Consider the following 16,547-nt stretch of genomic DNA (forward strand, 5'->3'; position numbering starts at 1 on the left):
CGGTACCCCGATGCTTCAGTGCTGGTCTTTTGGTTCGTACCCGTCCGTATTCAAGGCAGCCCTGTTTCCGTATACGCCTGATCATAGTACCTCGTAGCAACCTGGGCATCGTATCTCACGCTAGAGACGTCAAAAGATGACTGACGCAGTACTCAAAAGTGCGTAGCAACTTATTTAGGTCCACGATTCTCGGTTAAGAAGTGCTTCGTCGTCCTTGGAGATCATCGAGTTCTTTATCCTGAATGAGTGACATGATAAAGGCCTTCCTTTACTAACTGAAGACTTCAGTTCTGGGTCTCAAACCACATGGTGACCGGTCCCATTCTGCAGGAGTCTAAATTGAGCCACAGTAATACGATGTATTAACTGACATGACCCTCGCATGATGTAGAGACCATTCATCATCTCGCGCTACCACAGAGCAGCTGGACGAGGCTTGTCGCCGAGGTGGCTAGATCAGTCACTGGTAGCAAAAGTCCAGACCGGGACGTGGCGTAACGCCGAAATGAATCTGGTAATACTCTTAGCCACTCATAGAGAAGCATTGAAGCTCTGTACCTCCAGTATTTCTCTTCTGGTTCGTACCAACCCGTATCTCTATGCAACAAAGCATACTTTTTGGATGTATTTCTGGCAATGCTACCCGAAGCTACACTGACTCGATTTGCTTTGTATCTGAAGATACGTCCATAAAACAGAGATCGGCGTGGTACTTGATGCTGCCAACTTCATATGCAAGGCAATTCTGTGATGAGAACAAGCACAGTCCAGGTAGCACAGTCGAAGCAAAAGGACGATATCGACCCCTTCCGTGTTTATGGGACCGCATCACGACTGGCTGTCGGTAATGCAGTCGCCAAGGTCCGACCCGGCTTATGGCAGTCGATTCCTTTCTGAAACATTGTAGGTTGAATCACCATAGCTGTCTCGAAGGCGATTGATGAACATGGAGATGTTGCCATCGTTAATATCTCGCTGTATTGATTGAGGTTCTCCCACATCTCGCAGGGGTGGAAACCCCTATTCTGCTTATGGGCATTATCATGGCCCGATGTCTCAAGCCCTCCTACTCCCGCTCCCACTCCCACTCCCACATCGAGTCGTCATAGACAGACTTGTTGATCTCGGAATACATAGGAAGAAGAGTCTCCTGTATCATCAAGTAAAACAGCGGAACAGCGAAGGAGTGAAGTAGGTAAGGTAATTGATGTAGTAAGTGCTCGTTGGCGAACTCGTGTTAGGTATTTGGGGCTAAATCACCAAATGCGCTGGATCGAAATCGCGTCGGGGTGACCGTCCCGATCATGACGAAGTCGTCGAGGGGGCCGTAGGTCCTGTGCTCGGTGAGAATCTCGTTCGCGAACGCGCCCCTGACCCCGCGTATGGTCTCGTGCATGTGGTACGGCACATCCTGACGAGGCATGTCCTTCCTTGGCGAATCATCCAGGAGACAATCGTGATGTTTGGCCGCTTCAACCCGTCGCGATTCGCAAGTGCGCTTCACCCGGCCGCAGATATTCGCTCAAGCTTTACCTGGCTCTGCCTCGTGACCACCATACAGAATGTCATTCCCGCCTTGGTTGCACATCGGCGGCTACTTCGCCAGGGCCACCGATGCTAGTGCTAGCGCGCCATCTACGCCTCGATGTAGCTCCAGCTGCTAGTAGTTCTCAGCGTATGCCACTATAAAACCCAGAAAAAAACCGAAGGCAAATGCCGAAAGAAGCCAGTCCACTGGATCGTTATCCTTGGTTTCTACCGGCGCGGGTTCCTTATTGCCGATTTTGAATTCAAGCTCGCTGACAAACTCGCTGGTATCCTGGATTCTGTAAATCCATTCCTCCTCCAAGTATTTGCAGTCGCAGTCGCAGTCGTAGTCGCAGTTGCAGTCAGGTAGGCTTCTGAGTATATTTCGGAACCTTTTGGCGCTTTCCTTCAGATCATAGGCTAAATTGTAACATTGAGTGACCATACCCATCAGTTCTGGGTGCTCCGAGATGTTGAAGGGATGATTTTGTGTAGGCATGGCTAGAGCGGATGGTAATATAGTTCAGGTAAAGACTTTGGTCACAATGGAAGGATACAGGGAAATCCAGGATTGGAAAGAACTAGCCAGATAGCTGGTATTTATACCCGCGAGGCTTTAGTTTCCACGGGTTGTGGAAGGGCGAAGAGACAGGCCCCTGTAAAGAGGCCGCCGCTTGGAAACGTCTTATGACAAGAATAATTGACCAACGGCAATGATCCTCCCGAGGTTTGGCTGACGAGGAGGCCATGAAACGTACTCCTGGTTACGTCATTGACGACATCATCTACACACAGCTCCTAAAGGCACTCTACGCCATTGTTGATCAATCGTCACTAGGCAACCCTGTTCAAGTCCCTCATTTTAATGTAGTGCCTGTCCATGCCACTCGATCCACTCATCGTCCATGCGACCGACTATGGCCGACTGTGAAGATGGCTCACTTCCCGGGAAACAGACTGCGACGAGAGCTTTAAGAAATCCTTTGTTAGCAGAGTCCAAGGACGAAAGCGAACCTAGACTCACGCCGCTTAGTCCTACGAATAGTGGACGTCGTACGCCTGACTATTTAAGACGAGGGGCCGCGGGATACTAAACGTAGCCGCGACTACGTTTCTCTCTATGCTTCCGAGCAAGCAGCTTAGGAAAGTTGGACTGCTAACTCATCATATTAGCAACAATTCGAAGCACATTTACCGCAGACGTGGAATGAGCTGGGGACCGAGCAGCAAGTCCCAATCCCAGTTTACAGTTGCAGTGGCACGGTTCATGTTGTTTATATCATATGATTAACTAGTAATAGGAGAGTATCACTGACTCTTAGGCACAGCTTTCCGACTGATGGTTGACATAAACACGGGGGCCGAGCTTATAAAAGGAATTAAAATCAGCAGCAGAAGAGAATTAGCTAGCCCCTAATCTTTGCCTTTTCGACTACCTGCTTGAGCCTTGGAGAAGTTCCATTTGTTCATCCCACTCTTGCTCTGAGTGCATATTGAGAAAGGTTTCACGGACCTCTGGTAGAGCGGTTCGTGGCAGGTCTTGTAGCGAGACACCCGAAGGTCTCCAGTGAACCTTGACCGTTGCCAGCGTTCCTTTCTTGTCCACGTGCACATCAGTGAGCTTCTCGTACTCATAGAATCCAAAGCTCGCCCCTGCTCGATGGATAAAAAGAGTTTCGAGCTTCATACCGTTGCCACGGTTATTGTCATTTTCATGGCATTGGTTCTGGTTGCCTCCGTTCACCCTATACCAGCGAGCCTATCTTTAGAGAGGGATAATGTTTCCTGATCGTTGTAGGATGGCACATAGTCCTGGCGAGGAAGTGAATCATCCTTGTCTACGTCGTCTCTGTGCCGATCTTGCCCCTTTTGCACAAATGGACGAGTGCCTGCTTGCTCTACTCCCATCGATAGTGGCGGGTGCACGAGAATAAATGAAGAAGTGCGGTGGCTTTGGGTATTTATATTCTGTGCGATTCCCTACCCAGGCGGCCTGGTATGGAACAGCCCTGGAGGCCTGAAAACACCGGCGCTGACGGTGTAGCATCGTAGCCGCATCATCCATTGAGTGACACACGATATCGAGGGAGGCCTCAATACGAGAAATATGATGGTGTGCAACCAGAAACAGGCTTTCAAGTCGGCCAGCGGAAAACGACTTCACCGTCAGATGTGAATTCCCGCAGTCCTCTGCAGCACTCTATGATCGACCAGCTCGGCACAACCAGGTACTATATAAACCCGTACATCCTTCATCAGATAGAATTACTCTTTCCTTTTCTTTCTTCACTTTCCTCAACCACAAGACCTCCACAACGATGTGCACCGCTGAAAACATCTCCATCGACACTGTTCATGAAACACACGACCTACCCATCATGGCATTGCCGAGGACCAACGACCCAGCTCATCAATTAGAGGAAGATTATTATTCCTCGTGCTTCAACTTCTCCTATCATGGTCTATCACTCGAGCTTGAACGGCTAGGCAGTGGGGGTATCCTTTCTATTCTCCCGCTGTGGACAGAGGATCAGGCAGCATACCTTTTCTCCAGCAAGGCCGTTGCCCCTATAACACCATTTATTATCTGAATGCTTCGATGGAAGAAATTTTGAGAACCCTATATTGGACGACATGCTATGCTTCTTGGAACAAAATCCTGCAGAATGTGATTGGAAGTTATTAACCCCTTTAGTAGCGGCCCATTGACCTCCTGTTGTAGTTCTTTCGTTGTTCCTGTAGTTCTGGCCGATATCAATCAGTACGTCCAGGCAAGCATCAAGGCTTGAGAAACAGGGTCTTTACTTAGCCATCACACCTAATAGGCTGGAGTCGAATGCACCTGCATGGTTAGAAAAGCTGGCAACGGTGGGCACGCCTACTTGAGGCGCCGCGGCGAAATCGGGTAAGGGCGCCTGCGAAGAGGCCGTATGGACATTCATGTCAAGGCCTTTGGTTGTATGACGCACTCCTTTCATTGCTCGTCGATGCGGCCGTCTGCATCTTCGGGGGCTGTGGTGGAATGGAAACATGGTGGTGTATGCTCGGAGGCAGAATCCAGTATGGATGCATGAGTAGGACAGTCACGGTTGTGACTCGACGATGGGTGTAATAAACTCAGTGATGTTGCACAGATCCTCTTGGACGGCCTGCCTGCGACAGCTTAACACCGTTTCCCCCATTCTAGCAGGGCATTGTCGTGGTTGTGCCGTCATAATCGGCGCCAAGGGCCTTCTGGCCGCCACCCGGCTGTTCCAACGTACAGCTTTTTGCAGCGACGCATCCATCGCGCCGTGGTCGGGGTGTCTTGTGGGTGCTGGCCGGGCATCTGCATTCGTCGCAGCGGTCGGCGTAGCGGTCGGCGTAGAGTTCGTCGTGGAGCTAGGCTCGGTACGGGCGGGCTGCCGCTCCCCCGTCGATTGGGCGCCTCGGCCGCCTGCAGCAAGCTTAGTATTTATTATGCAGTCAATAGACGAGAATCATGCTTACCTTGCGGCTTTTGTGGTGAAGGCAGCTGCCTCGGGCCCACCTGTCTCATGGGACTGTTAGGAATGACAGTCCCGCCGTCCTCGTCAGGGATGATGTCGTAGACAGAGAGACTCTGCCGCGCCAACAGGAGCTGCTACAGTATATTCGAGGTCGGTTTCATACTCGGCATCCGCATCGATATCCACATCGACACCGGCGTTCGCGTCGTCACTGGCGGCTGGCTGGACCTCGAAATCGACGGCTTCAGCATGGCGGCGCGATCGTGTCGCTCGCCGTGGCTCGGTCTCGCATGATAGGCGACTGATTGGTGAAACTGCGGCTGTCAGCAACGGGGTTGCATACACTCGACGGAACGGTAGCTGGGAGGTAGGGACAGACAATCCTGTTCAAGTCCGGCACACACTGCCCGCGCGGGACGTGCATCGCCGTGCCCACCGCTCGTGTGTCGGGTTCTAGTACGCAAGCGCGCTGAAGACGTTGCAGTAGCGGCCGAGGTCCCGCGTCTTGTTTTGTGTGGGCCATGGCAGAGTTCTAGCTATCCAAAACGGTTCGGCAGCTTGCTGGGCCGCCTCTTAGAGCATATTTCTGCGTGTTCAGGGTGCTACGATAGCGTCTCGCGGAACGGTAGATATAGCAAGTGCTGGCTTGCGGGTGGGAAATGTGAATGATATGAGCTCGAATTGGGTAAACCTTGCCAGGAGTGCTGCTGATCTGGCTCCAGGACACATGTCGGCGAAAAGGATTCCAGGCCCAGCTTCTCTTCGGTGTTTTGAAGGGGATAGGTTCTCGCGCAAAGGAAGATTGGGCAGTTGACCCAACTGACGCGGGGTCGCGAAGCGGCTCCATGCTAATGATAATGATGGTGTGTTTTAGGGGACCTGGCCCACTAATTGCGCTAATGCGCCATTGCTACTCTTCCGACGCTGTACTCCGACGGTAGGGCCAACAGGTCGGTAAGCAACTGTGGAAGCCAGGACCGAAAACAGCGCGCGAGAATATTCGAGCTCGGGACGGATGCAGCAAAAAGACAATACGCTGCGGGATGATTCGAACTCCGAGGTGACGCAGGAATGGTACAAGCGGACGGGCGGGAACATCAGGCTCTAGTCTTGCGCTCCAGAACAGGAATGGGCTGCAGTACAAGCTGTCTTACGTCCATTCCCTCAGCGCTACTTGCGCGACGGTTCCGATTCTGCATTACAGTAAGGACCAACTGAACGCCGGACCGGAAACAGCCCGTGAGCCTTCGAGCTGATGCAGCGATGCAGCAGAAAGGGAGTACAGTATGCCACTGGATGGTTCTAGTCCCATTCGAAGTTGGCGCACTTCGAAAAGGGTACAGTATGTACACTTAGTACTGATCTAGTATTTCTTGAAAAGCCTCTGACCATGAAGCCAAGCTCCAATTTGAAAGCTCGTTGTAAGCCATTTCCAATAGATTTACCTGAAATCCAAAACAGGCACTAAGGCGATATGCCCTGTTGCGAAACACCTCTTACGACATGCCCAGCGTTCGAGGGCAGCCGAAATGCATCTGGCCGTACTCGTATGTAGTCCCGTAGTAGCTCGGGGTCACCGTACGCCGAATCCCCCGTACTGCTGTTCTGGTTCGTACTTTCCCGTACCTCTGGGTAAAGCACACTCGTTTTGCATCGTTTCTTGATGATGCTACCGAAAGCTACTCTGATATTCCAGGCTTCGTACCTCGAGGCCCAGTCTCCAGAAGTGACCAGCACAATACAGTACAGTACCCGCCCTACCATTTATGGGTTGATCATCTTGCGAAGCTACCGGTTTCTCGATTAGGAAGTGCTTCTTAGCAGCCGGTCTAACCATGGTGCGTCAAATCCCACGCCGGCGTAGGTAAGAAACTGGTCATAGGAATGCCTCTGATTGGTGAAGATGGTCAGAATCGCATTAGTATTTACTAGATCAGAATTGGTTTATTTATAGTCACTGTTCCTCAACATGTGCCTGCCATTAATCATCCACATTCGACCCCAGTTGGCGGAAGTCAAAATGAGCGTGACAGCCCCCTGTTTTGACCACGAATCCGGCCAACATCGTCCCTGGCGTTGAGTTGTTACCGCAACGCTGACCGAATTCTGTCAAGAGATCTGTTGGTAGAGGCTTACAGGAACGACTGCAGTGTCAAGCAGCTTCTCTTTTCGCGCATAAAGTAATTCAAGAAAGAATACTTACAGTACAGTACCGTGAAACCCAGGTCTAGCGTCCGTATTACAATCTGAAATTCTTGGCAACGAGGTAGTGGGGGGTATCTGTACAGCGCGTAACGGTCGTTTCTGGAGTACAGCCGGTGTTGGGACAGAATTTGGCCTTTGTCCGCTGTAGAGATACCCGCTCTACCTCATTGGCAAGAACCCTTAATTGGACTCCGGACGCTGGACCTGGATTTGACAGTACTATACTGACTTGAAGTTAATTACTTTGTTTTCTGGGGTAGTTCCTCTATCACGTTCTTGCGATGGATCTAGATGCGAGGTGTGGGCTGGATTCATCGATCGTTCCAGTCCTAATTTCAACACCGACCCCAACATTCCTACATTAAGATGTACTCGAGGCTCGTCTTTTCATCATTCCGTATTCCCCATGCATCCATGGAGGCCTCGTCCGGCCCCCGACCCTTGCCTGAATCCACGGCCGGCTCTTGGGAAAAGCTCAGAGCAAGAGACGCTGAGCAGGATCTCCAGCGGAGGGGCTCCTATATCGAGGCGGAACTCCCCGATGTCCTTTTATAGCGGGGCCGCCTGCATCCGTTTCCTGTGCCAAGATCGCCGGGGGCATATTTGGCGTCTCTACTGAGGAATCCCCAGCGTCCCCTTCTTGGTCATGCATCCCTTCCATTTCCTGGTGTAAGCCTATGGTATGCCCATTGCCCAAGCCAGACCACTCCATAAACTCCGTTCGTGTAATTCATTGAGTTGACCGGAACCCTGTTATCCAGTGCTCAAGACAAGTGTTCTGCATTAAGAATGACGATCTCAGTTCTGTATCATCCAGTTTTGTACAGTACAACAAATAGACACTTTTGACGTGTCTCGCCGCTCTAGCCGGCCGACCGCTAAGCAAGCGTACCCTACCTACTAAGCCTCGCCATCGTCAAGAAACGGTCCAAACTTCGTTTCCAAGCGGCTGAGAACCGCAGCTTTCACACCCTCTTGCGAGTATCCCTGAAAGAATGGATGATACTCGACGACACGGTGTGAGATTCGCTTAGGCCCAAGAAGTCGGCCGATTTGGTGGTAGAATCGACTGTGCCGATTAAAATAGGCGTACACTTTTTGGCGAATGCCGGTGGAGTCCTTGACATGCCCGACCTCTACCAATTTAGATCTCGCTTCAGTAGGTACGACTACTCGTGTGCGTCCTGGTTGGCGCCGCGTGCAGCTCAATTTGTTGGAGCTCTGGGCACGCTGGAGGCTCTTGGATGGGACTGGCCGCGGGTTTGGATGAGGTCGAGGCTCCCGTTGCCGTCTGCTCCTAGCAGTGGACGGGGTCAGTACCTTTGGACACGTTCTAGCGATCGTACCCAGATATATCACGTCGTCATCGGCGTCCATCGTAGGGATGAGCTGATCTAGAAGAGGCAGGTTACAAAACCGCGCTGGTACGATGTGCATCGACACGCCTATACAGAAGACTATGGGTAGGGGGAAACGCACTCGAGCGGTGTTGAAGAAGTTCAATTAGTGGGTAGATGGGTAGATCAAAGGCTTACTGTAGCTAGAAGAATGGGGTATCACCTATGCGCTGCTTGACCCACTGCCGACGATGGTGACCCCGCACTTAACAACCCCCAACCCCCCGCCCCGGGGCTCCATCTCGTCTGCCACGACTACCATCGGTGGGGAATCATCAACGTATGTTTGCTGTGACCGCTGTTGTAGGGACAATGGGGACTAACACCTGTGAGTAACAGTTTCTGGAACTGCATCTTTGATTTAGTTCACCTTACTCCCCACCACTAACCCTTACAGTAGGTGGCGGATACTGCTTTTCCTAGGTCATAGAGTTTCCTTAGTGCAAGGCAACGTATTTGGACCCTTCGGATAGAGTGACCATTTGGTACACTAACCTCAAGAGAATGGGTGAAGCGGAGGAAGGCACCATGAAGCAGAAGGCTCGGCAGCAGTACCACAATGCGGTTCACCAACTCAAGAAGATGCCAAAGGATATGGATAAATGGATCCTCCAACGGGAGACAGCTATGGCGACCGCTCAACGGCACAAGGTCTCTGAGGCATGCGACCGAGATGACTGGACGACTGACTTGATGAGAGCGGTCTCCCAAGTCTGTGAGACATGGGTCGAAGGATTCCGGAAAGTGGCTCCGACGTACAAGGACGGAGATTACCGACTCGCTGCCGCGGATCTGAGGGACTATCTCCATCGGATAGAGGGAGACCGAAACAGAACTAGAGGAGCGGCATTCCTCTCTTTCGGCCGGGAAGATGAAGAAGAAAAGAGCGCTGATAAAGCTAATTATAAGAAAGGGACAGACGTACCGATTCGAGCCACGAGAGGAAGAGGGTCGAGAGGCTCTTCCCGGGGCGCCCGAGGCACCCCACAAGGCCATAAGAGAAGCAGAGAATCTCAGAGCGGGACGACGGGAGTTTGCGAAATCTGCGGTGCCCTTCACGGCTGGAGAGACTGCTACTACCTATTCCCCGAGAAGGCCCCCGAGTATTAGACTCCCAACTACCGTTTCCAGCAGCTAGTTCCGAAGGTACTGGAACTACACCCGTCAGTGAACGAGGAGTACCAACGAATGAAGAAAAGACAAGAGAAAGACGACTAGGGGCGCGCAGGATCGGCCAAGAGAGTCTTGGCTACGTTCACTGCCTCTTTCGCTGCAGCAGACTATGCTTTAGATTTGCAATTCAGCATTGGCTAATAGGGAGTCCTTCTCATGGTATCCTTTTTGGATCTTCCTGAATAGCAGGCGCTGTGTAGTAGGGTCGCTTTGACTCAGTTGGTGAAAGTGTCGAATCTGGCGCTCTAGATCAACGCACCTTTTTGGTGTCGACCATAATACACTATTAGCCAAAGGAGTCTGGGTAGGTGTGAGGGCCTTATCTTGACTAGCTGAGACCTGTGTTGTCTCTTCTGGTCGCTTTCGGTTGCTATTTTCGAGTAAAAGAGGGCTGGTAAGTGGCTTGGCAACACATACGGACCAAAGACCACTACCACGCCAACCACCCTTGATATTCTGGGCCGATAAAGCCTTTTTACGGGCTCTAGCATAGCATATAAGGAAGTTCCGTTTGCCGATAGGGGCTGAGTCCGTTAATAAGGTCAGGAAACCGATCTCCTTCCGGTAATACGCCTTCATAGGGGCAAAGACCCCAACATCGAGGGGTTGAAGAACGTGTGATGAATGAGGGGGTAAAAATAACAAGTAGATGTTATTCTGGTAGCACAGGGACATGAAATTGTCGGTTGTATGACTGCCATGTCCATCCAGAATAAGTAAACGGGCATCCTTCGGGTCGTTCGGGGCGGTTTCCGGTATAAAGACATCTTCGAGCCATTTGACGGCGACCTCGTCATTCGTTCAGCCTTTATTACTTGCATCAAACTCCCATCCTTTGAATTCGTCGAGTTCTTGGGGGAACCATTGCTCTTGGACCGATTTGCCCTTGTAAATCACCAAAGAAGGGATGGCCCTGCCGAGTGCCTATATACATTCCAATATGGTCGTCCAGCACCTTGAGCCAGGCTGTTTTTGTTGAATAGAACGCAGTTCCGAACTGCCTACTACAAGGCCATTGCCTCCCTGGCCTTCTAGGATACCGTGCTCGTCCATATTATGCCTGTTCTCAGGTTTAATAGCATGTATTTGAGGTATACGTAATTTGGTTAAAAACCAAGACTTGATTACCTCAGTTGATGCCCCACTGATGCGCTGGGAGTCGATACGGCGTTGCCTCTTTGTCTTTAAGGCTGGGTGGCGTCGAAGGAATGACTCTATCCAGTTTTTACCTAAGGGCATAGGATTGCCATGAAGGGTCAAAACGCGCTGAGCCAGTTCCTTGATTTGCGTATGCGTTGGTGCGACGCCAAGGGCTTCTTGGGCTAAAATCCAGTCTACCAGATGTTTCTCTTGAACTGGAGAAAGCTTCTGATAGGTAGATTTTGATTCTCGGCCGTGAAGTCGACTAATAAGGGTAGACCGTGGAATACCCCAATGGAGGGCAGCCTTATGAATAGACTTACCGCTTGCCACATCTTTTATGGCGGCAAAGATGTCGTCTTCAGTATATGAACGTACCATTGGACAATAGGTATATATTTGAAAGAATGAGGTGATTCGGATCAGAATTGGGTGAGAAATCCTCTTTTGAATCAAAATGGCGGTGAATCGTGGTGGAGGTTGACAGGGGGTCAATTATGGGGTGACGTACGTTAAAGGGAAAAGAGCAGGAGATTATCTAGGTTGATGGCGAGACGATTCTTCGCTGGAGCAAGCTGAAAATGGGATGGCATAAGTACAGTAAAGGTAGTTACGAGTTTTTAGATGACACAGGGTTCTGGGATCTCTTTCGCAAGCTATAAAACAAGAAATAGGGACATACTTCTCGTCAGCCTGCATCATTCCCCGCCCCGCAGGACGCCGTTCTCTAAGCCACATAGTCACCCGCCGAGTATAAGTAGAGCACTGTCTCTAGTCTGTCCCGTGTTGTTGGGACATCTTTCCACTTGAATTTTACAGGCAATATTCCTTTATCACTCGCCAGTCCATAAGACTCACTGAAGTACCATCGACTATTATCTCTTATGCAGCTCACGTTTCAAACCCAACCGATTAAGATTTAAATCTTCTAAAAGTTATTAGAATATAGAGCTTTACTTCAATATTAAAACAAATTCTTTTAATATTTTTTCGATTTATTATATCTTAAAGATACTGTTATATTTTGCGGTAAGCTTTTTTTGTCCACCGCCTGCCGGTCCCATTCGATATACAACTTACTTTGAGCGGATGCCACTGGCTAATGGCTTTTTCTTATATTCAAAACCACGCTATATGGATGCGATGCATTCGTCCCACAGTCTTGGGATTTGCCTTACGCATGCCCAAGGTTGGCCTCTGTCAGACGCGTGATTGGTTGTATCTGGTTGAACTCTCTGTCTGCGGTACGACGCGGTTGTCCCAGTACATATTTCCCTTAGTGGGTCCTGGTCGGATCATCGGCCTCCAAGGTACCGATACCTTCCATCTAACAGCCTCTCCTACTGGGCATTCCCTTTCCGCTATGGAGTAATGCTTCCAATAGAGGGTTCTTGTCTCCACAGGTATCGCGTATTAGCGTGTTAACTCCAACTACTTATATATGGGCTCCTACAGTGATGGGTGCCCCACACGTGCCGTAGTGCAGCCCACACACACTGGCTAGACGCGTCTATCTTCCCAGTGCATCTTCCCAGTGCATCAAGATACGCTGAGCACGCCAAGGAAGACAAAAGTTGAAACTTTTCGTCCCAAGTCGTATGCTCCTAAGTAAGATCCATACTATTTCGACTGCCTTCTACCGACGAGGCCATCAACAAAAAGTACAACAGAACGGCTGATTTCTTTACTCCAATTAAGTTAAATGCTTACATATCTTATTTTTGCGTTCTTTTGACGTCAGACTGTATAAAGTAAAGTGAACCCAGATTTTGAAAAGAGGGTCCATGCAACGACTCAGAATCCTTCCACGGCATCAGAAGACGTACGTCTTTTGAATCGGTCCTAAGTCTCACGATCTTTACTAACATACTTTCATAGGAAGCATGGCTTGCCCTTGTAGGCTGGAAAATATAATTTTGCCACAACCTATGCATGCTAATATTACAAGCTTGCCCGTGAAGTCATCATTCGTTCTTGAGTCGAGAATGGCTGAACCAGCTCGTAGACCATTCCTCTGCGCAATGTCTCCCTTGCCAAGTACGTCTCTTTTTTAGCATGGACTCTGCATTGGGCCTCGGGCGCTAAAATCTCGCAAGTCGACGCATCAGCAGAAAGCGGCCATGTTTCAGGGGTGCAAAGATAGCTCCTACCCCGGGCAGTTTTGAAAGACAGTCTGCCGGCTTTGTGATTTTGTTCATTTATGTATCGGGATCATGAGAGAGGCCAGGAATTATGACAGAGTGTTTTATCTCGTGTCGCTAGTCTGAATTGGTCATACCTGCCTTTGAAGCAATAGGTAGCTTATGGTCGTTAGACGGAAATACGAGTACAGGAATTCGCATTAAGATAGTGTAGAAGGTTATCATACCGCCAACTACTCAGCCACAAGGTACGAAATTGATTTTTGTACGTTCCTGGCCCTGTAGTCCGTAGCAAGCGGGCCTAAAACACTGCCACAACAAGTGGACAAGAGCCCAGGGCGGTGGAAGGGTAAGGACAATGTACATTTAAAGCTACCACATGGGCGCATATGCTTGTCAAAAGTACTGAACCAATACCATGGGCTGTCTTCACCGTGCAACGCTCCGGCAAACCACTTGATTCTACTGGCGTGCACTTCCGTCATATGCGTCGTCACCTTATACTAGGTCTTACAAATGCGCAGTTCTTGATTGGGAACTGAGCGGATGCTAATCTACATCTAAGATAAGAGGAGTAGATATAACGGGCCCGTCTTATCTCTTCAGTTCTATGAGCATGGTAGTGTCTTGGCGGTTAAAATTCTATTGGATTACGTACGCAGGGACGTAATGGCTAATGGCTAAGCATTTTGAACTACTCGTCAACTCCACCTTAAAAGCCGAACTGGTGGAGACGGCCGAGGTTAATAGTCGACGAAGCCTCGAAATTGTACGTAATCTTCCTTCCGCTGCTCGCGCCGCAGTTTCCCTTCAGCACCACCAGCCCCTGGGAATCTGTGGCTATACGATCCAGGAACATGGGGTCAGACTCCATGCTAGTATCTATTGAGTATGTCTGCAACTAACAGTGTATATATAACGGATCTACATGACACTTGCCCTCCAAGGAATCCGGCCATCTCCTGAGTCTTCCCACCACTATCACCACTTTCGCTTTTCCTCAATTCACTTGGATCCTCCTGGATTTGGTTGACGTTAACTACAGCCAAAATGCATTTCACTACGTTCGCTCTCGCCAGCCTGACCTTTGCCCCAGTAGTTCTGGCCCACCCAGGCCATGACCTCTCAGAAGAGATCGCTGAGCGCCGTCAGTTCCTAGGCACCGTCAAGCGGGCCGATCTGAGCCATTGCACCAGCAAGCTCACAGCACGCGGCACGCTTCAGCACAACGCTGCCCGCAGAGCCGCGTTGGTCGACAGGACCAGAGCCAAGAGTAAGTGAGGACAAACCCGATCGCAAAAAACCGCGCCCAGCTGACAAGACCGTGTTTTTAGGAGGCCTCAAAAAGCGGGACGCTGCAACCGTGCTCGCAACTTCGCACAACTCTACCGACCTGGGTTACACTCTGAACACAGATGCGACCACCATCTTCAGCGGTAACAACTCTTGCGTATTGACGCCCGAGGTCACCCAAGGACCGTATTGTAAGTGCCGTATAAGCAAAGCCCTTTCTTCCCGATTAACTCAGTGTGCATGGCGCTGACGCAGCTAATAGATGTTGGTGGCGAGTATGTCCGCCGCAACGTCATCGACAAGCAGGAGGGTGTCAACATGATCGTTGACTACCAGGTCATCGACGTTGACACTTGCGAGCCGGTCCCCAATGTCTACCTGGAAATGTGGCACTGCAACTCAACTGGCGTGTACTCGGGCGTCGTGGCGAACGGCAACGGCGATTCCTCCGACACCAGCAATCTGGACAAGACCTTCCTCCGCGGCATCCAGAAGACGGATAAGGACGGCGTCGCCCAGTTCGAGACGCTATTCCCGGGCCACTACACGTCGCGCGCCACCCACATCCACCTGCTGGTGCACACCAACGCCAAGCAGTATTGCAACGGTACTCTCGGCAACAACGCAACGGCCAGCCACGTCGGCCAGGGCTTCTTCGATCAGAACCTCATTGCGGCTGTCGAGGCCACGGCCCCCTATAATGTTAATACGCAAGAGCTCACGACCAACGCTGACGACTCGATCTTGAGTGAGGAGGCCGCGACGGAGGGCGCCGACCCCATGCACGAGTATACCCTGCTCGGCGAGACCGTCTCCGAGGGCGTTTTTGCATGGCTCGCATTCGGCATCAATGTGACGTACTCGCAGTCTGTCACGCCCGCCGCGTTCCTCTACGCCGAGGGCGGAGTCGAGAACAGCAATGCGGGTAGTGGCATGGGGGGTGGCAACGGGACCAGACCTGCTAATGGAACTGCCCCCTCCGGCCCGCCTCCTTCTCAGTAAGTTAGGAGACGCACCATACGTCACTAGGCGTTGTTTTATATTAATTTCACTATGCACGGAGCCACGACCCCCCTTGAAGATTATTCCCGGTGCATTGTCTGGTGCTGGACGCAACCGGGAGGCTTTCTTCTCACATTCATTATTTCCCTTTTCATTCCTACCTTCTAGTTTTACTTCAGTACAAATTCTTTTCTCGTTTGATTAAATTAATCCCAGATGGTAGTGGATAAATGTGTACAAAACGACCTGTCACCAATAACGAGCAGAACAGTTCCTAGATGGTAATGGTCATGTATTCATAGAAACTATCCAATACAGTTGAATACGTTTCTAGAAAGGGAAGTGGCGGCGGCTTCTTCAGTCTATTAGTGCATAATTCGCCTGATTGTATATCAGTGACTCCGAGGCTTCAACAGCACCATACGATTCATTTGGCTGCCAATACAACTTTATCCCAAGGTACGAGACTTCATTTACCTGTCCCGTCGGTGTAGCCGTGCCAATTCACCCATCCGTTTTTGAGTTGGTTGGCGGGTAATAATACCCAGACACCGTCAAGTAGCATGCGTAGGCTCGTTCAAATAAGAACCCGCTCACTTTACCTGGGATCAACGCGGCATGATTGCGAAATAGAACAAGCTGACTGGAAATACAACTGCTTATATATATACCCCGGCAGCGCCCGGGGGATCCAATTGGCACTATAATGTAGGAGAGGTGTGTCAAGTACTACCTGGATAATTCACGGCTTAGCATGGGGCAGTAGCGCGCTCATGAATGAACCCATAAGGGAAGAGGATTACGAATTAAGGGCATATATTGCTTGGGGGAAAGCGGGTATCCGAGACGGCAAGCTTGGAGTCGTCTTCATCCGTCGCCCCTTGGGAATCCATAGCCCGGATCCGAGTCCGCATGGCCATGCGGAGCTTCACCATCTCGTAATACATCGTGTCAAGAAACATGCCGGCGTCCAGACTCGATAAAGAGCCCGGGTCCAGACGGTTGTGGACCGAAGAAGTAGGGGGTACTGGTGGCGGGGGCGATGGTAGCTGTAGCATTGGCGGCGTAGTCGCTTGGTCAAGTTGTCTGTAGATCCGCCAGCCGGGTCTCCGTAAACTTGTCAGTCTTCGCGCCTTGACTAAACTGCTTCAGCAGTTCGGCGAGCCGGGCCTCCGTGGTCG

General features: G+C 50.7%; 4 protein-coding genes across 4 annotated transcripts; 2 read left to right on the plus strand and 2 right to left on the minus strand.

Moving 5' to 3' along the window:
• Positions 1–1,660: 1,660 nt before the first annotated feature.
• Positions 1,661–2,026, minus strand: PG998_014531 (uncharacterized protein; the record flags this gene model as incomplete). Its single annotated transcript, XM_066881347.1, has 1 exon — positions 1,661–2,026. The coding sequence occupies one exon, from the start codon at positions 2,024–2,026 to the stop codon at positions 1,661–1,663; it is 366 nt and encodes a 121-aa protein (XP_066723478.1).
• A 7,119-nt stretch (positions 2,027–9,145) lies between these two features.
• PG998_014532 (uncharacterized protein) lies at positions 9,146–9,727 on the plus strand (the record flags this gene model as incomplete). Its single annotated transcript, XM_066881348.1, has 1 exon — positions 9,146–9,727. The coding sequence occupies one exon, from the start codon at positions 9,146–9,148 to the stop codon at positions 9,725–9,727; it is 582 nt and encodes a 193-aa protein (XP_066723479.1).
• Positions 9,728–14,121: 4,394 nt separating this feature from the next.
• Positions 14,122–15,366, plus strand: PG998_014533 (uncharacterized protein; the record flags this gene model as incomplete). The annotated part of the gene is made up of 3 exons (XM_066881349.1): positions 14,122–14,344; positions 14,385–14,555; positions 14,600–15,366. 3 exons carry the CDS (start codon positions 14,122–14,124, stop codon positions 15,364–15,366), a joined length of 1,161 nt encoding a protein of 386 aa, XP_066723480.1.
• An 806-nt stretch (positions 15,367–16,172) lies between these two features.
• PG998_014534 (uncharacterized protein) lies at positions 16,173–16,424 on the minus strand (the record flags this gene model as incomplete). The annotated part of the gene is made up of 1 exon (XM_066881350.1): positions 16,173–16,424. The coding sequence occupies one exon, from the start codon at positions 16,422–16,424 to the stop codon at positions 16,173–16,175; it is 252 nt and encodes an 83-aa protein (XP_066723481.1).
• Positions 16,425–16,547: the final 123 nt, after the last annotated feature.

Source organism: Apiospora kogelbergensis, assembly GCF_038363985.1.
Source record: "Apiospora kogelbergensis strain CBS 113332 chromosome Unknown utg000012l_segment0_segment0, whole genome shotgun sequence".
Classification (NCBI taxonomy): Eukaryota; Fungi; Ascomycota; class Sordariomycetes; order Amphisphaeriales; family Apiosporaceae; genus Apiospora; species Apiospora kogelbergensis.